The following is a 27,711-nucleotide window of genomic DNA, read 5'->3' as shown; positions in this document are numbered from 1 at the left end:
AGTTAATCTATGCTTTGTTGTTTTAAATAATTTCCCAATAACTTTACCAAATGTCAAATATAAAGAAAGAGCAAAAATATAACCTGTTACATTACACAGCTGCAAATCTGATCTTTGGACTATATTCTTAAATCATACTGGGTAACATAGATTATCAAGTTTTGTGATAGACAGAGAGATACGATGGACGATATGAATAATAATAATAATAATAATAATAATAATAATAATAATAATAATAATAATAATAATAATAATAATAATAATAAAAAAAAAACACTTGTTGAATTTCGCAAACTATTTCAAGGGGACGCAGGTGTGTTAGAGGAAGTGCAGTTTCTGTAGTTCAGTGTGTTATTGTTTGTGTGCAGGGAGGGAGCGAGCGACAGAAAAAAGGGAGGAGCCGCTGGGATTCGTGACGTCAACCTGGAATGAGGGAGTGAATGTTCCGGGTCAGAAACTGGACGGAGGAGGAAATAAACTCCGGGATAAGAAAAACACGAAATAAACGCAACGAAACAGACATGTGACCGCTTACAAAGAAAGATACGGGACATTTATCATCCTTACAGTAAAGATGTTGCGAGAAAGGTGAAAAAGCGGAAGGAAAAACTCCAGGGATCAAAGCAGAAGTGGAGCGCGACGTTTTTATTCCATGTTTCAGTGCGCGATACATTTGCGTTGGGGATCGATATATTTGTATCCGACACTAGTTGCTTTGGCGCTCTTTCACTGTTCCTAGTATCTCCCGCTTGTGTGTTTTAGTTTGGATTGCTGTGGCAACTTTTCCAGCAGAACGGATTTATCTAGGGCTAGGATCGCCATCCCGTGATGTTTAACTGTATCCCCCTGTGGCGGTGCAACCGTCACATCGAGTCGATCGATAAGCGCCACTGCTCGCTGCTCTTCGTCCCGGATGAGATCTATCGCTGCAGAGCGAGTTTGGAAGAGCTTTTACTGGACGCCAACCAGCTCCGGGATTTGCCCAAGGTAAGAAGAAGCCAGCATGTACTGGGACCATTGTTGTTTGAAAAGACTCTTCTCAACTTAATGAATGAGAAGCGTCATGGGCCGCGTCTCAAAACCTAATTCTCGCTCTGCTGCTTCAGCATTTGTGCCGAGGCGCGCTTCAAGTCAGCAGCAGTTTGAGGCAGTAAAGTTGAGACTAATAGTCGTTCAGAAGTTTGGGGCATCAAAGGTGCATTGTGGGATATCGTAGGCGCGTTGGAAGTCATTCATTATTTTTAGGTATCATATAGACATACTCCGAGTCAGCAGCAGTTTTGGCCATCAGGTGTTTTACAAAATCAGCAGCAGGTATCATAGGCATACTTCCATTCAGCAGCGTTTCTGGTCAAACTTCATAATACGAGGCTGCATGATAGACATGTTTAGATTTCTTTGCAGTTTCGGTCGTCTTTCAGCTTTGTTAGTAGTAGCCTATAGGCCTAGTCAGAATCTGAATCCTTTTTGTAGACCGAGCTGTACCCATAACACTCCTGTGACACTAAAGTGCTATGTTTTATGAACCTGTGACTCCCTAAAGTGTATTCTAGTTGGGAAACTCACTGGTATTTGAAACACAACCAGTGTCATTGTGCAGATGGTAGAGAGCACTAGAACTCGGCGAAATGTGGTTGAGAAAAACATTGTGACAATGGCAGGTAACAGTGGGCTCTTCCTGGTGTAGTGGTTAAATATTTGGACAGAGAAATGAAAGGTTCAAACCCACATGAAATTATCTATGAACCGTCACCACGAACAAAACGCTTAATTGTGAAATTGTGAACTGCATTAGTATGCGATATGACATGAATGGGCCATATACAACTGCTTCTGCTTCTTTTTTTAATTTTTTTTTTTAATTATATTTTGTTTTTTTTACAATCTTCAACTGTAGTACAACTGTAGCCACTTTTGCCTTTTAGCGACCATTCAGAGCACAGACCCATGCATGAAGCAACAGAGAGCACCTTCAGGAGAACGAATGTGTGGAGGAGAAGACTAGCGGAAACTTTTCAGGCTAATGCTGATTTAAAGGCTCCTCCTAACCATGATGCATTACTGACACAGGACAGCTTCCTCTCCCTCTCGCTGCTGTGCATCCATTTAAAAAGCCTTTTCCTTGTGTAACCTTTACCACAGTGATATTGAAGAAGAACTCTGTCAGAACAGTGAGCAGTGGAGGGCTTTTATAACGGTGTCAGCGGGTTTGTGAAGAGCACACGTTTGCTTTGCTCCCAGTGCGTGTACAGCAGTAAATCCTGCACACAGTGCTGATGGACTGACCACCAGCATTGCTTGCAGTGATGTTCTGGCATTTAATGAATTAAATCTTCCAGATCACAGATGCATTCAAGTGCTGTGCCCAGTGACCACAGTGCATCCAGGACCATCCTATCCTACACCCGTCTAAGGATAATCCTATTTTAGTGAATTCCAGGATACTTTAATCAAAAGTGTCTTTGAAATCAGACATCTAGTCAAAAATTTAATGTAAAATGAAGTTTTTCACACAAGAAGCCAAAGAAAAACAAGGTCAACCACTGTGAACCAGGTGAAATTACATTCGTAATTAAACTATTTTTTTTTATTTATTTATTTATTTTTTTATAAAACTTAAATAGATTAAGTGTCAGGCCTGAAGGTGACCAGTTTATTTATTTATTTTATTCCTAAGAAATACATATCAAAATGTATAAATAAAAGATTTCTATCCTATTAATAGCATTGGTCTCCACATTTTTTGTATAAATCTTTGCTGGGATATAAAAAACGTTGAAGCTGTTTTATTATGAACATGTGGAAACATGAAACGCCAGTAAATTGGCCGTGTATCAGGCTTTCCCCTCAAGGGCTGAGTGCTTGAACCGAGTGCATTCCGGTTTTTAACCACTTATTGTAAGAAGCTATGTCAACTATTAAATTCAGTTATTCATGTCTGAGCATGTTCATCTTTGATTTTTTTTTAGTAGCTGAGACATCTATTGTCCAATTAATACATTTAATGGAAACTACTTTTAGTTTTACTTTAGTTGTGCACAGTTCATAACCATTCTGTGTTCATTTCCTTGCTTTCATGGTGTTTACAAAAATAGGAGCTTTTGAATAATGTTCTGGCTGCTCTTTTCTGGGCATATGAAAAATAAAGCTTTCACTCAAGCATGAAGATTTAAGAAACCATAAAAGTTTAATAAAGTAGTCCACACAATGCATGTGCTGTATCCCAAGTCTTCTGTAGGCGCACTATAGTTTTCTGTGAGAAACAGATGGAAATTAAATGTGAACATTTTGACACATTTATCCAGTTCCTTATAAAAGCAGCTTGGGGTGGGCCATATGGGAAATTTTTTTTTTGGGGGGGGGTGGGGGTGTGATGTGGGTGCAGTATCACATCTTATCACAGTCTTTTTTATATTTTTTTTAGACATTAATTTAGATAAAATGATTTTTTCCTCTCCTTTGTACCATGTGTGCCCAGTGTGACTGCTGGGTTATACGCCAAAAGTGTGCGGTTTAGACTGAGCTTGAGAACATGCATCTTAAAGCCTGTTTCTCATCAGTTTGTGTGTGAAATCTCTTATCATAGACGTTTTCTGGAATCTGAGACTACTTGTTTGGCCTAAAATGTGAGGAATGCTGTGAGGAGAGTTAATGGTAATGAAAGATGTGTGTGGGGGAACCAGAGGCTGTTGGTCAGAGACAGAGACCGCTTGGATCTGAGGGACCTGATACCAGTCACCGCGCTCTCAGAAAGCACTGCAAAGCATTTTTAATGTTAAAGGGTTTGAGTGTAAGGGTGTGAGATAGGTATTGTCTGCGATAATAATGTCATTGTGTTTGAAGCTGAATTTGTCACTACATAATTTTTTTTTTTTTTAAATGGTGCACGCTTTCACCTGGTGTAGATTAAAATTATTGCTGCTGTATTAAAATCATTATAAGTTGATGTTGTCAGTTATTTTTATTTTTATTTATTTTTAAGTTATATTGTCAGTTACACAATATTGTCAGATTGGCCTAAAAAACTTTGCTTTCTGCCTACTGTTTTATGAATAACATGAATTCAAACATACTACTCTTTTTCTATTATTAGTATTTTTTTTCACCTACTATATAGTTGGCAAGTAAACTGTTTCGGATGATATTCGACGGCTAACCCTAACATAAGCTTCTACTTTAATGAAATGTTGACCCAAAGTTTCATTTTGAAAATGTTGAGGTCATTTAATAATTTCTAATATAAGAAAATAGATGTCATCATTAAAAATATCTCTGTGATTTTTTTGCAATTTAGATTATTTTGACCTTGTGGATCTGTTGTGTTAACTTTGTGTTTAACTGTATTTGAATCCAGTCAGGCTACAAATATTGACAGAGGGCTTAAAAAGGTTAATGTAAACTTGTATTTGCTGAAGGGTGGAGGACGGGCTGGTTAACAGGAAGAACAGGTTGAGTGGTCCGCCTGTCTGATAACACGCCAGTGTCGTGATGGTTCTTTGCTCTTGTAGATTTCTAGTTTCATCAGACACCTTTTATAAACAATAGCAGCCATCGCAAAGGAAGTATTGAGATGAATGTGGTGTGAACTTCCGAGTCTATTGTGTGCCATACCTGTTGCACTCTGGGAAGTTTCTGTGTGTCTATAGTATTGTCTAGACAACTTTCTCTTCCTGTGCAGCACTAACGTTTTGATTAGAGAGGGAGAAGAGGGATTGGAAACAAGAAGAGCAGCGTTTCTGTTCTTCTCTATTTGATAATGGCCTGTTTGTTATTCTAGCATAGTTTTCATGTTATTTAATTCCATTCATAACTTGGTTAGCCTGGTTCCTGCAGGTGTATGAGGTCAAGTGCAGTTGAATAGTTCAGACTGGGGGTAATAGGACCCTAGGCTATGGTGGAAAACATGGACAGAAAGAATCATGGAATCTAGCTGTAAATATAGATTTTTCTTGAATGGAATTTGGCAACTTTTTTTAATCAATCAAAAGTAGTGCTGTATACTTAAAAAGACTGCTGTTGAAAGTGAAGTGGGACGTGTGAATGACAGAGACAGTTTTGTCTACTTCACATACTGAAGTAATTCATCTTTACAAAAGATTCAATAAATCACCGTTATCACAGTTTTTGATCATTTTTTTATTAAATCATACATTCAGACAGATTAAAACAAACATCAAATTACAAAAAAATACAAAATACACACACACAAATATAAATAAATCCAGTTGGAGGGTGCATGAGTTAATGTACACAAATGTCACAGGGCTTGCAAACTTAAAACATCCTTGGTAGCTCTTCAGGGAGGTACTTAATATAACTAGACCAATATAGAAAATCTGATAGCACTTTTAAATGTCAATCAAAATATGTTTTATACACAAAGGTCAACAAAAATGAAGGAAGGAATTTCTTTCACTATTTACAGGGTATGTAAAGAATGTAAAAAATGTTTTAGGCAATTTATGACCCATTTTAAGAGTTGCACATAGTGGTGGGCGATATAGCCTCAAAATGATATCACGATATTTCAAAAATATCAGTGATAACAATATTTATGATATATATATATATATATATATATATATATATATATATATATATATATATATATATATATATATATATATAAAATATAAACATGAAACAACGTTTAATTGGTGATTGCAGCTGGCAGTCAGCAGCATTTATTAGTGCAAACACAATGAAGGGTATTTTCCAGTGAGCTACTGTCATCGATGACACACACTACTAATCTGAAGTGTGAATCTAGTGTCATAAGATGACAGCAGCAGCTGTGTGTTTGACTTGAAGCAGACCGATCGCTCTACAGGGCCCTAGCTGGGGTTTGTGGGGCTCCGAAATTGTGTATATAGCACAAATATACAAATTAAACCAAAGTTTAAGATTTTTCACGTTTGTAGGTGTCCAGGTACAGAAACTGAATAATCAAATGTAAATATCATTACATAGTCTTTACTGTATAAATAAATATAGATTGTTAAAATTACACACACACACAAAAAAATGATTTTTCAGTTTTGTTCACTTTACCTGAACAATTCATGTTGAATTAATGCCATTCTGGCTATTTTTCATTTGAACATGATTGTGTCATGTTAATCTGACTTAAAACTGTCACTCGTTGGTTTAACAAAATTTTCATTTTGAAAGAACATGTTTCAATCAAGTACCTCAAAATAAGTTTTACACTTCCCACCATGCTTTGCACAGGACTGGATAAGGGGAGAGAAATGTTGAAATAAAGTGTTATTTTATGCAGTTTTTAGTAAAATGTGATAAGGATATTTTTTCTTGTCTAATGCTCTATTATGTGGGCATTTTATAAGACTTTATATTGGTGTATTTTGTGCGAGTTACCATTGTGGTGAAGTGTGGAGCTTGTGGTTGGGTTGAGGACCTGGTTAAAAGAAAGTCTAAAATACTTAATTAAAAAAAAAGAAGCTTTAATGAGAGTGCTAGTGCATGATGTACACATAGTAACATCCTTAAGCTGCAAACAACTAACATCATGTGTAAAGAAAAGTTATATCTTGCTTGCTAATGTTTTTATAACACTTTGGCTAAACTTGCATGGACAGTGGTTCTACATGATGTAAACTTATTATCTCTACTCAGATATTTCATGTAGGATGAACTAAAGCAAACTGAGTAAACTCAACTAAAAGTAGACATGTCCTTATAACTTGATTTATTCATGTCCAAATAACATTGTACAAACATGTGGAACCACTGTCCATGAAAGAATCATGCTCAGCCAAAGAGTCATTTTTTGAGTGTACAAAGTAATTCAGTAAAGAGCAGTGAGTGGTTTTCTCCAATTTCATTTCTTGGATTATCATTAAGGACACTGACAGCAGCTAGTAAATTAGGAGCGGACACTTTAAGAGTAACACTCCATTTCTTTCCCTAATGTTTACTTGCACTTAAGACATAAATGACCATTTTTTCGAGGATACTTTCAAGGTGACAATTTTTTATGTATTTGTCTTTTCAAGAGCAAAAAGAGACAAAACTCAGTTTGGTGTTTAAGAGTTGTAGACGCGGCCTTCTGCATGCACATGGTACGCACCGAACAACCGTGCGGCTGCTGAATTAAGCCTTTCATGTCTTTTTGTGCTTGTATGTTTAAACTGGCGAGGTCTATTAGTTCGTTCAGGCACGGGAGGAAACGATGAAGAGCTCGCTATTTGCACAGCTCTCCGTTTGCTCAAAACTCTGTTGAGTTTTTCTGCTTCTGTTTGAATGCTTTAAACCGTTTTGAATGTTTAAATTGGCAAGGCTTAAAACACTTGCAATTGATAAGCTTTCATGACGTCTTTTTACGCTGGCGTCAGGAAGTCGGATGAAACCACCAGCCCCGACCCCTCTCTCCATGAGTGTGTGCTCGAATATGCTCTAGAAGATACTTTGATGTCATCAACCCTCTAAGGACACCTTGGACAGATAGGTCTCATGTCAGATACCCGATTCGCAGAAAATGCCTGGATCGGAACCGATACAGATCCCGAGTATCGGATCGATGCATCCCTACAAGCTATGCAATATCGCGTTCATTATTCAAGATGAATCGCCTTCGATAATAAACGCGATATTGTGTAGCTTGTCGGTGATCTACGGCTCTGTCTATTCAATGCTGCTCCATTTTAAAGCAAGTGATGGCGATTTAGCGGTAATCACAGAATCGGATTTAATGACTGTGCGCATAATCATATCGTTAGATATATCGCCCAGCCCTAATTTTCACAGGAAAATACAATAAACAATATCGTTTACATGTACCGTGTCAATTCTCTCTCTCTCTCTCTCTCTATGCATGTGTTTGAAACAAAGCAACGGCAAGTCATGCACCTTCACACTAGAGTTTACGGTACGTCAAACACAGGTACGTTGCACATTTGTTCAGATGAACTGAAGAACTGCGCAGATCATCTGACGGAGAGTGGAACTCTGAAGCACTCAGAACAGAGTGTTCAGCGAGTGATAATATATACTTGCTAAACTTAGCCTCCAAATCTCACACTGGAGAGTAAAATCTGAGAATTTATTAGCCATTGGCTAATATTAGACGTCATTTAGTCTCCCAGAGTGAAGATTTAGTCGCATATGCGAGTGATTTACTCTCATTGAAGCGCTTGCTTCTACACACCTGTTGGGTTTGTTTTGTTGTTGTGAGTGCTAGGGAACATATTTTCACCATACGTCATCGGGTCACTATATCACTGATATCGTGATATGACACTTTTTCTAATCATGTAAAATGTATTATCCTGGACTGTATGATATACCACACCCCTGGCTGCACAAGTAAAATGAACTCTGTATGAGTGATGTTGGACAATTTCTATGATAACATACAGTATTGAGACATAAAATTACATGATTTACATTTCAGATACAGGTTTTCACAAAAACAAAAATCTTATACAACAGCATTTCAGCCCTAAAACCATTTTTATGAAAAGGGATAAATCAAGCATATAAATTATGATGTCAGTTTAAACAGTATAAAGATTGATGTCTTAATTTAGATTTTAAGAAGACAAATTAACTTCTTTCTCATTTACAACTCCATGTGTTTGCTGCTTAAATACATGAGTTGTTATTTGCATTGATTTAACCATGAACAGCAAAAAAGGCTTGTTGGAAGTGCAAATCCATTCTCTACTGTGAGGTGGCACTTTAGGAGCGCTGAAATATTGTGGTTTGCCCGGTAACGGCTGTACACATAGCAGCTCTGCTCTCATAAATGCTGCTTTATCAGGAATTATTGGTCAAATGAAATAAAAATGCCAAGGACTGTCTGAGGACAGTCGGTTCCCTTCAGATACAGTCAAATGAAGACATCTGCACTGCGTTTTCACTTGAAACATGCAGCTCTCATATTTATTCAATGACATCATTGCTTTTTGAAGTTTAATCCAGCCTTATAGCGGCTCTTGTCTTTCTGTCCGCAACTGTAAGACCTCTTGAAATTATAATTAAGACATTTATTATACCATTTAACATATTTAAAACTTTTTATGGCCTTAAGTTTGATACTACCTAGTTTTGAAGGAACCGCAGGAGTGGTGATGCATTTTGGTAGCCTGACTGAAAAACACAATAGCCCCGGGACATCAAGCTAGCGATTTTGCATGCGTCAGATGACCGTTGTATTATTGTCTTTCTGATTCTCTGGTTATGTTTGATTATTTCCATACAAAAACTCCAAATCAGTGAACTCATAAGGCATTATGTGAAGACTGGCTGACCGATCATTGAGAGGAACACTGTGTCTCTGCTACTCATGCAGATTACCTTTATTATCGTAATAAGCGTGCATTGCATACTGCTCCATTCAGTTTTGCTGTTTGGCATGAATAGCCATTCCTGTGTGTTCACGTCCTCTCTAGAGACCTAAAGCCAGCAGGTACAGTGATGGAGTCAACTGGTCTCTGATGAATTAAACTGTAAGGCAATGATAAACATTGTAGTGTAACCAGTCTGTAGACACAATCCACACTTTTTCGGTTCCTCACACAAAGCAGTTGTATAACTTTGGTTCGGCAGTGTAAATCATCATCCATTTTAGTTTTATAGAAAAGAGCAGCTTGAACATTCTCCTATTGTATTTCCTGAGGAAATACAAGAAACTTATACACATCAGGATTGGAATGACATGAGGGAGATTTTTAATTGATAAATCCATGACACTTTTTTTTCTTCTCAAAATGCAGTATATCCTTTGAAAAGCTATTTTTCATATCGAAACTGATGAAAACGCACAACAAAGCTGATCCACATATGAACTTGGTCAATACTTATCTTATATACAGCCACTGGACTAAAAATCAGTCATCGCTTCCAAAATGAATTCATCGGGTCATCTTCTTAATGCTATAAATTAATTACAGCAATAAAATAAGATGTAATCATGAACAAGAACATGAACAACATCACATTAGAACACAGAAATTCCAGAATGATATTTTACTTTCATTCAACTTCCAAAAGTGCATTCGTCTTTACCAAGTTACATTCATTTAGTTGAACAGAGCTATGTGCTGTCCAAAAACATAAATGGCATTAATAAAAACACTAACACTAAGCTACGATAAGCTACGCAATATCGCATTCATAAATGAATGTTATTCATCTAATGAACATTATAAGACAGCTGGTCAGTGATCTACGGCTCTGTGTATTAAATGCATCTGAATAATTTCCATCTGAAAGAACGTGATGGAGATTTACCGGTACTATTAATCACAGAACTGGCTTTTCCTGATTAATCGTGTGCATGACAATCACATGAGATTTATAATGCAGTCCTTGTTTGTTGTTCACAAAGTACAAAGTAAATGAGGAAAACTAGGATGACGGGTGTATTCAAAGCGCCGCCATTACTGTCTAGGGTGCATGGAATGGTGTGCTGTGATTGGTTGAGCGGATATATCGCATTCTGCAAAAAAGGGAGACTGGCGTTTCTCGCGGTTTGGAGAAAAAGGGAGAAAACATGACCTAATTTCACAAAAGGCTTGAATGAATCACCATGCGCTCGCTTTCAAAATGAAGATGGCTTTAAAATGCATTGTGTCTGCACTATAAGAGAGCTGTATGGTGTATTGTGCAACAATCACATAATTGTAATAACAAAAATACTGTTCATGATCATTGTTTTAGGTGAGATTAATATATATTTTTGAAAAAATGGTGCCCCTCTACCCCTCATAACAAATAAAAAAATACTACACTATAATTAATTCTACATGAGAAAATGAAGGCTTTAAAAAGATCAGTATCTGTGATCGGATCGGCAGATACTGCTATCTGTGATCAGTGATGGGCCTCAAAAATACTGTCGGAGCACCCCTGTATTGTACTATAATAAACACAAAGAATATTGGATGATATATTTATATCAGCATTTTTTACTACCTAATATTGGTATCACCCCCCCCCCAAAAAAAAAAAAAAAAAAAAAACATAACGGTGAGGCTCTAACAATCACAGCTGAAGAGATGTTTGTTTGTTTTGGGCTCTGCTGTCTCTCTGACTGTGCTGTTTTTTTCCTCTCGTCAGTCATGGTACTCAAAATCAGTACTGTGAATCAGTACAGCCTCAGAATTACCCATAATCCTCCGTAACACTATGTTTGGAATTGGCATATTAGTGTACTTTCGTTACGTTTTCAGCAGTATTTACTGTGCTTTTTTGTATGTAAGGAATAACTGCATTGGCAAAATATGTATTATACATATACTTATTCAAACTGCAGTAGCAATTAATTGGTGTTTCTTACTCTCTTTCAGCCATTTTTCAATTTGACTAAGCTGAGAATACTTGGCCTTAGTGACAATGAGATCCAGCGGCTGCCGGGAGATATTGCTAACTTCAACCAGCTCGTAGAGCTAGACATCTCTCGAAATGGTAAGAAGCCCTTTGGTTTATCAGACCACTGTTTAATTACTTTACTTGTCTGTGAGAGACTTTGGCCTCCCGTGTCTTGTTCTTCCCACACGCTTATTCCAGAAGCTGGGTTTTTGTGCTCCACAATTACATACATTTCAGCATCCTTCACAGTTATCCCCAGCCTGGATCGCAGAATCTCCACGCGCACATTTCAGTTATTGTTTCAGCTATTTTTACTGTTTTTAATTAAGTGGCATTTTTAAAAGTAGATTTCATGGTTTGTGTGGCATGTATCTTTCTTAAAGTGATATTAAAAAAAAAAATAAAAATATGTCCCCATTTAATCTCCTGCATCTCTTTCTACATTTTTTGGACTTTATTTCTTCTTCTATACAGTATAGAAGTTATTTTGCATAAATTGTGCCATATATTTAAAGTGGGTTGAATGTTGTTTGGACTCTGATATAGAAGAAAGAAATGCATTCTGGTTTGTAGTCGTGAGCATGTATAGCCTACTGTAAATGACTTTTCAGTTTTCATTTCATGGTTTATGCTCTTTTTGTGTTTACACACTGTCTTGCCATGGTTCCTCCCTTATAAATGGACATCATATTAAAGTTGAACTCTGATCTCTCTTAGTTAAAGCACCATTTTTATGGCAAGCACATAAATGATTGAAATACTGGCTTTGTTCCAAACCCCTGTATGCTACCTTGCTTTCTACATAGCTTGGTATCTTGTATAGAAGCATCTGAAATGGAACCTGTAAAGGATTTACAGCAACAAATGCTTCATATTCTACAAGTATAAATGTAATTAAATTTCTTCGTATGGCATTTGATTTTGAACATTAACTTAATAAAGACAAACGTACTGGGAGCTACGATGTTGTTAATCAGTGATGCATGCTTTTGTTGAAACCATCAGCCAGCTTTACTTCAACTGAATTTTAAATTAATCATGTTTAACAGTGGAATTCCTGGTTGAAAAACGGAATTATCCGGAAATGTTCAGCAATCAGAGAATCACGATAAGGAAATTGCTGCAGAAGAACACTTAAGTGGCCCGGGCGCTCCAGTGACGCAGTGCAAATTTCCCTCTACTCTCAGAATACTCTGTAATATCACTATTATATATGGTAGACATCTTTAAATCGCAGTTCCTATGGGAAAAATCCATCCGGAACCATGACCTCTATAGCACTCCTTCCTTGAAGAATACTCAACTCACAGCTGATTCCAGCTGAGGGTTGCATTAACATTACACTGACAACGCAGCGCTCTGCTAGTATAAAAATGCATAGCACTTTTAGACTTTTAATGCCATCTTGCATGTTTCTGTAATGGACGCATGCTATGCTAGCTTAAAATGTGGTCAAAGGAAAGCATCTTAATATAGGCATATGTTTGAACCCATCATTTCGACAAGAGCAAGGGTTTTATTGTTGTACGTGGATTAAATCTGTTTCTTCTGTTTTTTTTTTTCTCTCTCTCACAGACATTATGGAACTCCCTGAGAGCATTTCATATTGTAAAACCCTCCAAGTAGCAGATTTTAGTGGAAATCCTTTGACAAGGTAATTGTGCATTTCAGCTTTTGTGTGATGTTCTGATCCTGTATAATTGCTGACACGTTTTATAATGAAGAAATGCTGAAAACCAGTCAAATATTTACTAAAGTACTGCTGTTTTCAGATTATCTAAATTAACTACAGTTTTGTTCAGCTTTGCTGCTGTTGCCCTAATTATAATGTTTTGTGAGATAAATATTTATAGTTTGTAGTATAATTAAAAATATATCCCACTTAAATTTGCTTCTGTAGTTATCCTCATTTTTGTTATTAGTTTGTAGTGAAGTTAAGTACTTTTTTTAATCAAAGAGAAGCATATGTACTTTATCTATTTGAAATTCTGAGTAGACTACACTGGCATGTCTTAATTGCATGTCTATTACAGCACAGATACGTTGACAGCATCTCTGCGATTTATTGACGATATCCTAATAGCTGTGTTGTGCTTGACAGGTCATGCGTTATGCATTAGCACTGGATCCACTTTGGCCCACTTTGCCAATTTGTTCCCCCATTTTGCTGCATGTTAAGCAGTGCTTGAGTGCTTCTGTATTCTCTGGTTGTTTTGTATCGCACAACCATATGGTGTAGCTTTAGTTTACTGGCACAACTATCTTGTTAGCAATGATTTGTTTGGTTCAATAGTGAGTGATCATGTTTTGCTGGCATGACCATGTTCATGATTCACTCCTCTATCTGTTCGTTCACCTGTCCGCCAGAGCACTTTCGCAGTAATTCTCTTGTCTTTCCCTGTGCCAACTGTGAGTTATATGTTTGTTTTTGTTTTGTTTCAGGTTGCCAGAAAGCTTTACAGAATTACGCAATTTAACATGCCTTTCCATCAATGACATTGCTTTACAAGTACTTCCAGAAAACATTGGAAAGTAAGTGTTTTTTCTCCTCTTGTTTTCCCAGTTAGTTTTTGTATGTAGACCAGATAGTCTGCTTTTTGTTTGCAGTATTTAGAGGGATACGTTGTCTTGTGATATCAGCAGGGTTTGATCTATGACGACATTCTCAGATGATCTTGTGATCAGTAGATTACAGTTGGAAACTGGGCTGACTTGATTCCCTTTATCCACCGTAGCTGTGAAGTCTGTCTTCTCTGTGTTGCTGTTGTAGGACACTCATGAGCAGCTGAGATGGCTGCAGTAATCGACTAATTATCCCATGACTTGATACGATATCAGAACAACTAAAACCAGTAGTCTAATTTCAGACGATTGATTTCACATTTTCAGATTTTGGTAATAGCATTTATCCTCAGGGAGATTTTTGACTCACAGTCAGAGGTTTCTGGTGAGTACTCCATGACGCAGTTTGTCTCCAGAATGACAGTGTTTCCTAAAAACAGTCCAGCGTTCATGTGAGTGGCTCGGCCTGTTATTCCAGTGGATGTTCATATCACCTCTCACCATTGTCTCTGCAGTAACTTGGACTTCTTTCAGATTGAAATCTGGGAAACGTCTGGGTACCTTTTTTGTTTTCTTTTCCACAGCTTTCTTCATTTCCTGTGTAATTTCCTCTTCCGTGCCTGTCGGCCCTCTATCTCACAGCTCTATGGCAGTCTTTTGCAATCTGAACCTTTAGAAAGTTCCTAGAAAAATAATGTAAATTCATGACATGGCAAGGCTAGTCTGTTCATGACCAGTGAGAAGTTAATCGACTGGGAGACTAACTACTGTTAAACATCTTGACAGTATTTAAGTGTTGTTTGTCTCGAACCTTTACTAGTCTGATGTTCATCTTTCACTGTTGCTGGTGTGATGAAATGATTTCTGTATGTCGATTATGGTTGTTTTAATCACACACTAAATGTTAATAAAAATGCAAAAATGTCTCCACATTTCTGCTCCAGTATTCAGTATTTTTGTAATATTTGTTTTTGTGATTTGACACATTATCAAATATGTGATCAATATTATAATTACTATTAAAGAAGTAAGATATTACAGTTTACTTAAAGGAAACGAAGGATATTTTTCTTTCTTTCTTTGCATTGGCATTATTTTCATTATACTAAAAATAAAAATGCAATGGCACTTTTTTTTCATGGTAGTATTTGTTGTACTGCCTGTAAAAGAAAGTAAAATATATGAGGGCATTAAGAGAATTGTGGATGAATTTGTACTTGCCTTACCTTAAACACAAGCATAATGCCTGAAAGAGGAAATGTCGCTGGTTTATCTGGCTCAGTGAGGCAGAGATGTTTTCTCAATGAGCAGATATTAGTATAGAGCTCAATTCCAGAGGGTTCTTGTGATCTTTTAGCTGACATCTCTCCTCATTGCATCCTCTCAGTCAGCATACTATAGTCAGCTCAGTCACACATATGTACATTTGGTTGATCATTTTTTCGATTAGCAAATGAAAACATTAATGTGCAGTAATGAGACACTACGAGTGATTGCAGACAGTTATTACTGCAGAATTCAAAGACTGAAATACTCCATTCGCTGCTGCCTTGAAAACTAATCCTCTTTTTTTTTTCTCTCCGTTTTCATTTCAGGAGACAAACCTGATTAATGTTTGTGTGACTTTAGCTGTCTGTATAGCCTTGAGCTCCAGACATTTGAAAGCGTGTTGAACTCTTGTCCGTTCTCCGGGTTGATTAAATGTTCGTGGAGTTATAGTGACAAATTGCAGCATTTCCTGTTTTCTTAGTCAAGTCGTCCCTGTGACTGACTGTAGAGGTCAAATCACATTTCTTCTTTCATCTTACTTTTTCCATTTTTGTTTTGAAACCCTTTAACCTTGAAAGCTGTTTGTGTAGAAACGTGAGTGGTTTTGTCTCTGAATTACTGGCTTGTGTTCAGTTTGAACAGGGAAGTCCTCTTGCCCTCTGCTTGACTGTTACTTTACTTGGTTTAGTTATTGTTTTTAAAACCAAATCAGGTTTTAAATAGCAGGAAGCCCTGAAATAAATAAACTGAGATGTCACTGCCCCACTTGTGAGGCTCTGAGCAGTGAGCATGCGCTGGAAGATTGTGATTCCTATCTCAGGATGTGTGTTGAGTGTACTTCCCTTCTCTCTGTCAGCGGATAGATGAACTTTATCTCTGTGCATATTATTTTTTTGCCCGAAAACGAGTAGACATTTCTGGTGGAGTTTGCATTGGTTACTTAGAACTTTTGAATAGTAATGTGTCTTGGTTTACACAAAAATATGAAGTAGTACAATTGTTTTCAACATTAATAATAGTCAGGAATGTTTCTTAAGCAGCAAATAAGTATACTAGAATGATTTCTGAAGGATCATGATAGTGAAGACTAGAGTTATTATCCTGAAAATTCAGCTTTGATCACAGGAATAAATTACATTTTTTAAAATATATTTACATTTAAAAGTTATTTTACTTTGTAAAAATATTTCCAAATATTACTCTTCTTACTGTATTTGTGATCAAATAAATACAGCCTTGGTGAGCAGAAGACTTCTTTTAACTTATTTCAAATTCTGACTGTATATGTGCTTATGGTTGAGGCATGATATCATTTAATGATCTTTATGTGGACATGGAGTAAGCTTTGTGTGGTGAATGTTACTCAAATAAAATAAGAAGTACCATCTCTCTTAATGACATGTATGGTGGCCCTGAAATGCAAATTAAATTCAGAAAATACAAAATGATCTACTGCTCAAAATGTGTAATGGTTTAAATATAACATTATACAGTACTTAAGATTGTGCAATGTTTCTATCTTTCATCTAGCCTCTGTCACTTGGTATCACTGGAACTCCGAGAGAACTTGCTGACATTTTTACCAGAGTAAGTGTACGCCTCCTGACGCTGTGTGTGTGTGTGTGTGTGTGTGTGTAAGGCAAAAGAAAACTCATATGTATTCCATTTATGTTTCTCTCAGGTCTCTGTCTCAGCTTCAGAAACTTGAAGAACTGGATGTTGGAAGCAATGAACTGTATAATTTGGTAAGTGTTGAGAAGATTTTCATGACTAGCTATAAATGGACTAATAACAATAATAATGACTTTGACTGCACAAGGTTTTGTATAAGTCAGCTGTCACGCCGTCTCTGAAACTTTATCAGATTATTGGGCTGAATATGAAGAAGGCATCATGTTTCATCCCAAATTCAAGATGGTTATTTTGCATAAAGACATTGGGTCTCATGAAATATGTACGTAAATTTAGAGTAGGGATGCCACAATGTTAGTTTTGACTACAGTACAGACCAAAAGTTTGGACACACCTTCTCATTCAAAGAGTTTTCTTTATTTTCATGACTATGGAAATTGTAGATTCACACTGAAGGCATCAAAACTATGAATTGACACATGTGGAATTATATACATAACAAAAAAGTGTGAAACAACTGAAAATATGTCATATTCTAGGTTCTTCAAAGTAGTCACCTTTAGCTTTGATTACTGCTTTGCCCACTCTTGGCTTTCTCTTGATGAGCTTCAAGAGGTAGTCACCTGAAATGGTCTTCAACAGTCTTGAAGGAGTTCCCCGAGAGATGCTTAGCACTTGTTGGCCCTTTTGCCTTTAGTCTGCGGTCCAGCTCACCCCTAAACCATCTCGATTGGGTTCAGGTCCGGTGACTGTGGAGGCCAGGTCATCTGGCGCAGCACCCCATCACTCTCCTTCTTGGTCAAATAGCCCTTGATGCCTTCAGTGTGACTCTACAATTTTCATAGTCATGAAAATAAAGAAAACTCTTTGAATGAGAAGGTGTGTCCAAACTTTTGGTCTATACTATATGTGGTAATTGCATAATAAAACAATCACAATTTCTAAGATTATAGATTCATTATTATAGATTTACCTTTTATGCAACAAAAACTCCCTACAAACAAATAGCAACTTTTATATTAATGGTTTTATTGCATCATTCATTAGGACATGCAGTTAAATACTACTGGGGCTCAGAATAATAGTCATCTCTATTAAAAAGGAAAATGGATTACGGACAGTTTTTATTATATGAAATTCCTTCACACAATTTCAGAAGGATACTTTATATGTTACTTTATGTTACATGTTTTCGGTCAGTCTCTTGAGATTCAAACAGTGGTCATGGACTGTTTGTCCAAGACTACAACCCTTGTTTCCATGAATGTTTGACAGAGGCTGGACTTAATACAGGCTACTTCGGAATGCCATTTCACACATTTTTTGCATTGGCCTGCATTCTTGTGCATGTCGGTAACAGTCACCTGCTGTTCTCACTGCTCCATCTGAACTCTGTCAAACTTGTTTTCTTGCAGCCTGAGACAATAGGCTGTCTTGTCAGTCTGAAAGACCTGTGGCTGGACGGAAACCAGCTGTCTGAACTACCACCGGTAAAGTACTTCTCACATATCCTGTTGATTTCAGTTTCAAAAACTGTCAGTCTATCGGACTGTCGGATCGGTAACCACACTTGTTCTCCTGCATAGATTTTGTAAACATGTTTGACTGCATCAGACATGTATTATGCTCCTTTACATTATTTTACACTTGATTTGAACTCGATGTTTATTATTGTTCTTTATTAATCAAGCACGAGCTACTCGTCTTCCTATATATGTACACTTTCTCTGCTTCAGGAGCTGGGGAGTATGAGAAGCCTTACCTGTCTGGATGTATCTGAGAACAAGATAGAGCACCTCCCAGAGGAGATGGGGAACCTCCTCTCCCTCACTGACTTCCTGGTGTCCCAGAACCTCATAGACATGCTGCCGGAGAGCTTAGGTCAGTGTTCAGGACCCAACTACAAACTGCATTGCCTGTGTGTCTGTTTATGTGTGCTTCTGTTTGGTTGTTGTCCTTGGAGATGGATGGAGTTAGTTTTTTCTTTTAAATAAAGCAGAGCTTATATTAATTGAACTGTTGTACTTGTGGTTAACCTACTGATCCACTGTTGTTGTTAAAAGCGCACAATAGTGAGCTGTGAGTTTTAGTTTTATGCAGTAATTATTCTGTAATGTATGCTTTCCCTTAGGAAAATTAAGACGGCTTTCAATATTGAAAGCAGATCAAAACAGATTAGTCCATCTGCCGGAGAGCATAGGCAACTGTGAAAGCCTGACAGAACTAGTGCTGACAGAAAACCAATTGGTGGTAAGTTACAGCACCTGATCCATAATGATCAGGTCCATAAAACCCTTAAAAAAACCTTGGCTTGCTCATTAGAGTTGTCATGTAGTCTTATCATTGGTCATATGCATTTTATAAGATAAATCTCTCCTTTTGTTTTGTTTTTCTCTCCAGAGTTTGCCAAGAAGTATTGGAAAACTAAAGAAACTGTCCAACTTCAACTGTGATCGGAATCGTCTAATGTCTTTACCAAAAGAGGTATGCCATCCTAGTCATTGGGCCTTCCTTATTCACGAAACACAGGCAGAACATTTCATAAGGCGGCAGGCTTAGGTGACATAACTGTAACATAGTTATTTCCAATAGTTTTTTCCCCCATAAACTACACAAATGTAATTACTGTGCTAGTGTTAAAACGTACAACCTGTATATTTTGTTCCAACCAAAGTCACTTAAATACACATCGAATTGTAGTTCTTAGTTTAAATAATCATTTAAAACATCTTACTTACACTTCACACTCCATGGGTGGCAGTGTGTGTTTACTGTACATATGCAGTTAATACAGTGGTGCCTACGGCAAATTCTCAGTAACTGTTCTGATACATTTGGAACTAGTTTTTCTTGCTTTTGCTAGTTTACCCTTTCACTATATATTTAGAGTATGTAGAGACGAGTTGAGCAACACTCTCCCAGAGTTACTGAAGGTCAAAGTGAAGTGATGTGTTGCTAAGTGTGGTGACCCATACTCAGAATTTATGCTCTGCATTTAACCCATCCTAGTGCACACTAGTGTTGGGCCGATAGACGATGCCATCGTAATGCCCCCCCTGGCCCTGCCCCTTTTTGAATGCACAGTAATTTTTTAGTTTCACTATCACTCAAGATTCGTGATCGCACTGTTATGATTTATGATATTTTGATCTTGAAATCATGTGCAGTTTGAACAGCCTTAATCATGCTGCTCTTAGAATTTACAGTCCTTTGTCTTTAAGATTAAAATTCTCCATGATAACAGCGCTTTTCTAAAATATGATGTTCACATTCAGAGTGTTTAAATAGTAAGACTTTGCCTCCTTTGTTAAAACTCTCTCAAAACCTCTTGTTTTGCCTCTTGCTTGAAGCAATAGCTCAAACTTGCATTGGCTTAAGTACATAAACCGAAAGCACTCATGACAGACATGCTCACACAAGAGGTGATGTGTGAGCGCGTCTGTCATGAGTGCTTTAGTTTACATGCTGACTCATGCGATATTGGCCCTGCTGCTGCTGTAATTATTCTAATCAAAGATAATCCTTACACTTCCTAACCAGCAAATCCAGTTCCAGTGCCGGATTCAGTTCAGTGAAACTGCACTGTAGGTCAGTCAGTGTTATTAACATACTGACCTTAGGCAACCTGCCATCACCCGTCACATGACTTTGCCTTGCCTACCCAATACCCATACATCCTGTAGTGCTGTGTTTTTGTGGCATGACTACAGTACTCGGGATGGGGTCGCCCATGGCACACACACCCAGACAAACACAGCCCGTTGTGTTACTGTTACTGTGTAACGGTCCTCAGGTTTTTTATGTTCTTGAGAAACCCTCATCTCTTATTCTTGAAGTTTTTTTTTTTCTCCTCTTCCATGGGTTTGTATGAATGAGGAAGCTTGTTCTTTAAAACCATTTGCTCAGCTGTGACCTCTCTGACCTCATTCAGTGGACACAACACAAGAAAATGCCACAAAATGTAATTTTCTCATATTCTTTTATTTCAAGCTATGTCAGAGTGTAGGGTAATGACAAACTGAGCAAAATAATTGTGTTTATGAGTTCTAATCATGATTATAAATCAGTGTTGTTCTAAATTTCTAGACACAGAGTTTTTGTACATGTATTTATTTTGCAGTCACAAACAACATGTTTGGATTTATCATAGTTCGTCACCTGAGAAGGTTTTACACAGATTTAGTTGCAGGAAATAGCACACTGGCCTTGTGTAGGAGAAAAAACTGGCTGTAATTCACTTTCATTGACATCTGGCAACCCTGAGCGTGAAACCTCAATCAATCAATCAATCAATCATTCAATCATTTATTTATATAGCGCTTTAAACAAAATACATTGCGTCAAAGCACTGAACAACATTCATTTGGAAAACAGTGTCTCAATAATGCAAAATGATAGTTAAAGGCAGTTCATCATTGAATTTAGTGATGTCATCTCTGTTCAGTTTAAATAGTGTCTGTGCATTTATTCGCAATCAAGTCAATGATATTGCTGTAGATGAAGTGACCCCAACTAAGCAAGCCAGAGGGGACAGCGGCAAGGAACCAAAACTCCATCGGTGACAGAATGGAGAAAAAAACCTTGGGAGAAACCAGGCTTCAGTTGGGGGGTCAGTTCTCCTCTGACCAGATGAAACCAGGAGTTCAATTCCAGGCTGCAGCAAAGTCAGATTGTGCAGAAGAATCATCTGTTTCCTGTGGTCTTGTCCTGGTGGTCCTCTGAGACAAGGTCTTTACAGGGTATCTGTATCTGGGGCTCTAGTTGTCCTGGTCTCCGCTGTCTTTCAGGGCAGTAGAGGTCCTTTCTAGGTGCTGATCAACCATCATGTCTGGATACGTATCTGGATCCGGGTGACTGCAGTGACCCTCTGATCTGGACACAGACTGGATCTGGTTGCCACGGTGACCTTGGAACAAGAGAGAAACAGACAAATATTAGCGTAGATGCCATTCTTCTAATGATGTAGCAAGTACATAGGGTGTTATGTGAAGTGTTTCCGGTTCTGGTTTACCTAATTAATGCAGCCTAAAAATCCTTTAACGGATTTGGATATTAAAAGCATATTAGTATGTTATGTGTAAGCCAGGTTAAAGAGATGGGTCTTTAATCTAGATTTAAACTGCAAGAGTGTGTTTGCCTCCCGAACAATGTTAGGTAGGTTATTCCAGAGTTTAGGCGCCAAATAGGAAAAGGATCTGCCGCCCGCAGTTGATTTTGATATTTTAGGTATTATCAAATTGCCTGAGTTTTGAGAACGTAGCGGACGTAGAGGAGTATAATGTAAAAGGAGCTCATTCAAATACTGAGGTGCTAAACCATTCAGGGCTTTATAAGTAATAAGCAATATTTTAAAATCTATACAATGTTTGATAGGGAGCCAGTGCAGCGATGACAGGACCGGGCTAATATGGTCATACTTCCTGGTTCTAGTAAGAACTCTTGCTGCTGCATTTTGGACTAGATATATTTTTGAGATGGAAAAATCCTAACTGTTGACGAAGAATTGACAGAGCAACCATCAAGTCTTAGACAGTGTTCTAGGTTATTACAAGCAGAGTTTTTAGGTCCTATAATTAACACCTCTGTTTTTTCTGAATTTAGCAGTAAGAAATTACTCGTCATCCAATTTTTTATATCGACTATGCATTCCATTAGTTTTTCAAATTGGTTTGTTTCACCGGGCCGCGAAGAAATATAGAGCTGAGTATCATCAGCATAACAGTGAAAGCTAACACCATGTTTCCTGATCATATCTCCCAAGGGTAATATATAAAGTGTGAAGAGTAGCGGCCCTAGTACTGAGCCTTGAGGTACTCCATACTGCACTTGTGATCGATATGATACATCTTCACTGCTACGATCAAGGAGGCTTGTAACCAATGCTAGAGAACAGAAATGCCTAATTTAAATAATAATAATAAAAATGATAATAATAAATCAGGATAAATACCCAAATCCACAATATTCAAGGTGATTATGTTTAATCAAGAGAAGCAGAAATGATTACATTTTTTTAGAATAAAATCATTACCTATAAACTTCCAGCCTTGAGTAAAATATTTTTTTCCAGCTATTGAAAAATGAAGCATAATAAGTATTATTGACCATTGTGCTCAAATTTAGCTTAAGTCTCAACACGGATGAAAGTCATAAAAAAAAGAAAAAAAAAAGCGAATGTTCACGTTTGGTGTAAATCTCTCCATAGGAATCCGTTGCTTTGAAATTTTTCATGTTTGAGAGCTTTCATTGTATTTTAGCTGCCCTTTAACTGTAGTTCAGACCACCTCTAATTGCTTCTAATTTGAGCTCTGCTGGCTTACTGTCACTGAAACCAATTATTTAGGAAAGGTTTGCTTGCTGTTAATGCAGCTGTGTTTAATTTATTTAGTTAATTGCTGTCAGTCTTCCCGGTCATTTCCTGCACATATTCACATGCTGGTGCAGCTAATGTTGTGTTCTCTTGTGACAGGGTAATGTGCTGATTTCCAGAGCGTTTTGCGCTGGTCACAAGGGAAATTTCTCATGTTGTTTTGTGATTGGTTTCAGATCGGTGGCTGCTGCAGTCTGAATGTTCTCTGTGTGAGAGAGAACCGTCTGACACGGATCCCTCCCGAGGTTTCTCAGGCTACAGAGCTGCACGTGCTCGACGTGTCTGGAAACAGGTTTGTCAGAACAAAGTTATCTCACCGGGGGTTTGTGATGTAGACGGAGTCATCAAACAGATCGATGAGTTCTTTTGACACAGGATGTGTATCATTGCATCACTCTGCAGTCATACAATTATAAATGTCACTCTAAATCAATAAAACTTTCGTTCATCTTCAAAACAAGAATAAGGATATTTAAATGAAATATGAATTATTTTTTTCCCTCCATTGAAATGTTTAGAGCCCTTAGAAGACATGCATGACATACATGGTTTAATTTAGGATTTTATAGACCTATAAAAACTGATCAGTGGACATATATAGAGCACATGAAACAGAATCTCAAACAAGAATGAGAACTAATGAGGTTTATTATCTTACATAACTATAGTTGAGATTTATTATTGTTACTAATGTTTTAGGAGTTAACTGTAACATCAACAGTTTGGTGCTTTTACACTTCCAATACATAAAAATACAATGCAAATAGGGGGAAAAAAGAAAGAAAAAAATCTCAAAACAATCTAATAAGCCAAACCAAACAAAAATACATACATTAATTTTATATATAAATAATAGAGCTGTTAATTGATTAAATAAAATAATTAATAATAAAATAATGAATCCCAGATAAGTTTTTTAATATATTTTTATATTGCAGTAATTTCACATTCAGGGGACGCTATACTGACAAAAAGTACTGTCTTTCGGATGAGATGTTAAACCAAGGTCCTGACTCTCATTGGTCATTACAAATCCCAGGATGTCCTTCAAAAAAAGAGTAGGGGTGTAACCCCGGCATCCTGGCTAAATTTGCCCATTGGCCTCTGACCATCATGGCCTCCTAACCATCCACTTATCTGCTGATTGGCTTCATCACTCTGTCTCCTCTCCACCAATAAGATGGTGTGTGGTGGGCGTTCTGGCACAATATGGCTGCCTTCACATCATCTCAGTGGATGCTGCCCACTGGTGGTGGTTGAGATTATCCCCTACTATGTAAAGCACTTTGAGTGCCCAGAAAAGTGCTATATAAATGTAAGGAATTAATTATTATTATAACATTTATCTATACACGCTGTTGAATAGGCCACTCCAGACTAACCCTAATGTTTTTTTTAATGGGTGAAGAGCCTCCTTTATGCACCTCTCGCCAGAGACTTTTATCTCTGAAGTATATTTTGATTGAGTGTGATGTATTTAGGACTCTTTACTTTTCAGCTGACTCTTATGAAAAGATTTTTAATGAAGTCACACCATTTTTAGTTTTAGAATTTTTTAAACTAAGGTAAATTTTCAATACCTCTTGTTAAAGTCTCTCTCTTTTTTTTCTTTTTTTTTTTCTCTTCGTGAATATAGCCGTATTAGCTGGCATAGCGTTATACTACAAACAAATCCACAGTCAGAAATACATACAGAAATTAATCCACATAGAGAGAACTTTACAGCTCAGATATTATGCTGCTGAATAGTTATTCATATAAATCGAAACAATCCAGTCCATTTCTGATGGATAAAATCGTCCATGAGCGTGTATCTTGTTGAATATGCTTTTTCACTTTGTGAGATTAGTTTAAAAAAAGGCATTTCATTTATTAAGCAGTATTGTGTAATAAAGTGTCTAAAAACGCATGCCTCTGCCACATAATAAGACTTGTAGGTGAACATACCAAATGTCCTGCTTTGAGAGTTTGCAGTAACAGCATTAAAGAGCGGCAGAAGCGTTTCTTGTGAATGATATTTTGTCTGTTTCTCTGTAAAGGCTGCTCTACCTGCCCTTGACCCTGACCTCTCTACGACTCAAAGCTCTCTGGCTGTCAGAGAACCAGTCTAAACCACTGCTCACCTTCCAGACGGATGTGGACCCGGAGTCTGGAGAGAAGGTTCTGACCTGTGTACTGTTGCCTCAGCAGCCCTGTGAATCAGAAAACAAAGGTAAAGCTCTGATGTGTGTATGACTCTTAAAAGATCCTATAAGCTGTTTTCCATAAAACCTTGTGCAGGAAACGTCCCCTCTATCCGACATGTGTGTACATTAGTGGACCTGGCACATTATTCATGTTGGATGATCTGGGCTTTTGGGTTTGCGGATTGTTTTTGGCGTTGTTGGTTTTGTAGGCTAGAGGGGGTCAGATGTGGCAGAAGTTAGTGATACTGCAGATATAATGTAGGAGCCTATCCTCCATACATCATCTGTAAGTAATATCACAAACTTCAGCCACATCTGACCCCCTGTAGTCTACTAAGAATGGTAAGATTGGCCTAATAATGTAAACAGTGCATTAAAAAATGAAAAAAAAAACATTACAGGAACAAGTCAAATGTTAATGTTCTAGTGTTGTCACAATGTCAAACATGGCAAATTCAGATACAATCCCACATTTTCATATGGTCATCACGCCTGAAACTTTACATTGTGTATTTGGCAGCATGAAAAATAAAAGTTTTATTCAATTTATGAATAGGTTATATAAGGAACCCCCCCCCCCCCCTTTATAATCGATGAAGCTGATATCAGCCAAAGTGTACACTCATTTTCTGATCAGTAGACCTTGTGTAGGCCCGCTGTTTTTCAGTTCTGCGTTCTTTGTCTTCTGTTTGTTTTTGCACAGTGTGGAGATAATGTTGTATGAATTTATGAATGAACTACTCGTTTTAAAAACTTCCCAGTCTACTGACATCCGCAACAATGATGCTATACTGCCACTGCAAAAACAGACGTTCAAAGACGAAATTCTAAAGGTGGCTGCGCACTTGTTTCTCTGGAGCATAAGGCTGCACAATCAATTGACTTGGGAGTTTGGAAACATTTTTTTTTTATTTATTTAATCAAAAATAGAGTAAAAACTGTAATATTGTGAAATATTTTCTATTTTAAAATGCAATTTATTCCTGTGATGCAAAGTGGAATTTTCAGTATCATCAGTCTTCAGAAATCATGCCCACTATAGTAAATGACAGAACTTGTACAGAGGTTAGCTAATCATAACCACATACAGTAGAACACATTATTTTAACCGTATTATAATTAGATCAAGATCAAGGTCATAAAAAAAAAAAAAAAAAAAAAAGTTTTTTTTCCAAGAAACTGACTAAGGTTCAGGAAGGGAACTGTTAAATGCAGAATCTGCCCTTTAAATGTTTTCCATCCCAAACACCACTTAAAGGTGCTGTACAGTATGTAGGATTGACACTTTGAATTGGATTTGAACTAGGTATTGCAATCCAAATTCAAAATATTGGAAAGGGTTTTTTTTTCACCCAGCCCCTCCTCCTCAGACTTGGTGCATACACAGGTTGCCAGATTGATGACACCAACAGGAACGAGCGCACTTGACGATGAATGAAATGAAATACAGTGTGTTTTCCCCAACTGGCAACCTGGGGTGGTGAAATACAGTTGGTCAATATAGGAGTGGGCGGGTTTCACAAACCGAAACAGGGACCGACTATCTGGCCCGGAACGCCCATTTTCAAGGCAGAATAAACTGACTGTAGCATTGTTTTTCAGATGTCTCTTAAATATTGGCAACAATATTATGGTATTTCTAAGCTTTAGTAGGTTCAAAAACTTTTATACAGCACATTTAAGAATCACTTCCGAGGCATGGATAGACAGTAGGCACTTCTATTACGAATCTGCAGAGTATATCTGCAAGGAGATTCTAACCATGATCTTATTTTTTGTGGGATGTAATATTCTGATAACATCCTGTATCTGCTCTGCGGCGGTTCTGTGGGATTTATCAGGGGCTCAGCACACCCGTATGATTCGATCAGACTTTGTGATGTGTGAGTTGAGCTGAGGGAATGTATAGGTAGCAGGGCTTGTACAGATCAGGTCTTGAGATGTCGGAGTTTCCTCTGGCCTCTGTTCACGCTCATGTGCTGCTTTCTACATGCTGCCAGCGGATTGGGCGGCTAAAGAGGCTTATCTTCTCTGAGCTCTGCTCTGCCTCCTCCCACAGCCGTCTTATCCTAAAGCCATTGAAGCTTTTATTTTGTGGAGTCTTAAACTTCTCTTTCATTGATGAAACTTGGGGTCATTGTAAAAAAACACAGTAGTTCTAAGTTCTCTGTTAGTGTTATTTTAAAATTGTAACTTTTTTCTGCAATGGTCTTTAGTGTCACATGATCCTTGAGAAATCATTCACACAGGCCATTTGCTAATCAAGAAACACATTTATTTCAAGGTTTTATCAAAAAACATTGTCATAATTATTGCTGTTTTGTGTTTGTGGAAATTGTGATACAAGATTCTTAT

The 27,711-nt window shown here is 37.4% G+C and overlaps 1 protein-coding gene across 1 annotated transcript in view; it reads left to right on the top strand.

The window, feature by feature from the left end:
* Positions 1 to 329: 329 nt before the first annotated feature.
* The window catches only part of LOC128026726 (leucine-rich repeat-containing protein 1-like), a 29,945-nt gene continuing 2,563 nt past the window's right edge, over positions 330 to 27,711 (top strand). Inside the window, exons 1-12 of the mRNA XM_052613993.1 lie at positions 330 to 990; positions 11,316 to 11,433; positions 12,913 to 12,991; positions 13,780 to 13,869; positions 16,699 to 16,755; positions 16,850 to 16,913; positions 18,216 to 18,290; positions 18,537 to 18,681; positions 18,932 to 19,050; positions 19,201 to 19,284; positions 23,347 to 23,462; positions 25,210 to 25,382. Coding sequence (XP_052469953.1) covers positions 832 to 990; positions 11,316 to 11,433; positions 12,913 to 12,991; positions 13,780 to 13,869; positions 16,699 to 16,755; positions 16,850 to 16,913; positions 18,216 to 18,290; positions 18,537 to 18,681; positions 18,932 to 19,050; positions 19,201 to 19,284; positions 23,347 to 23,462; positions 25,210 to 25,382 — 1,279 coding nt within the window. The 5' untranslated portion in view covers positions 330 to 831. The remainder of the gene's footprint in view (positions 991 to 11,315; positions 11,434 to 12,912; positions 12,992 to 13,779; positions 13,870 to 16,698; positions 16,756 to 16,849; positions 16,914 to 18,215; positions 18,291 to 18,536; positions 18,682 to 18,931; positions 19,051 to 19,200; positions 19,285 to 23,346; positions 23,463 to 25,209; positions 25,383 to 27,711) is intronic.

The sequence above is a fragment of the Carassius gibelio genome, chromosome A13, assembly GCF_023724105.1.
Source record: "Carassius gibelio isolate Cgi1373 ecotype wild population from Czech Republic chromosome A13, carGib1.2-hapl.c, whole genome shotgun sequence".
Taxonomy (NCBI): Eukaryota; Metazoa; Chordata; class Actinopteri; order Cypriniformes; family Cyprinidae; genus Carassius; species Carassius gibelio.
Note: the sequence above shows the minus strand (reverse complement) of the source record. Positions and strands in the feature narration are given on the sequence as shown.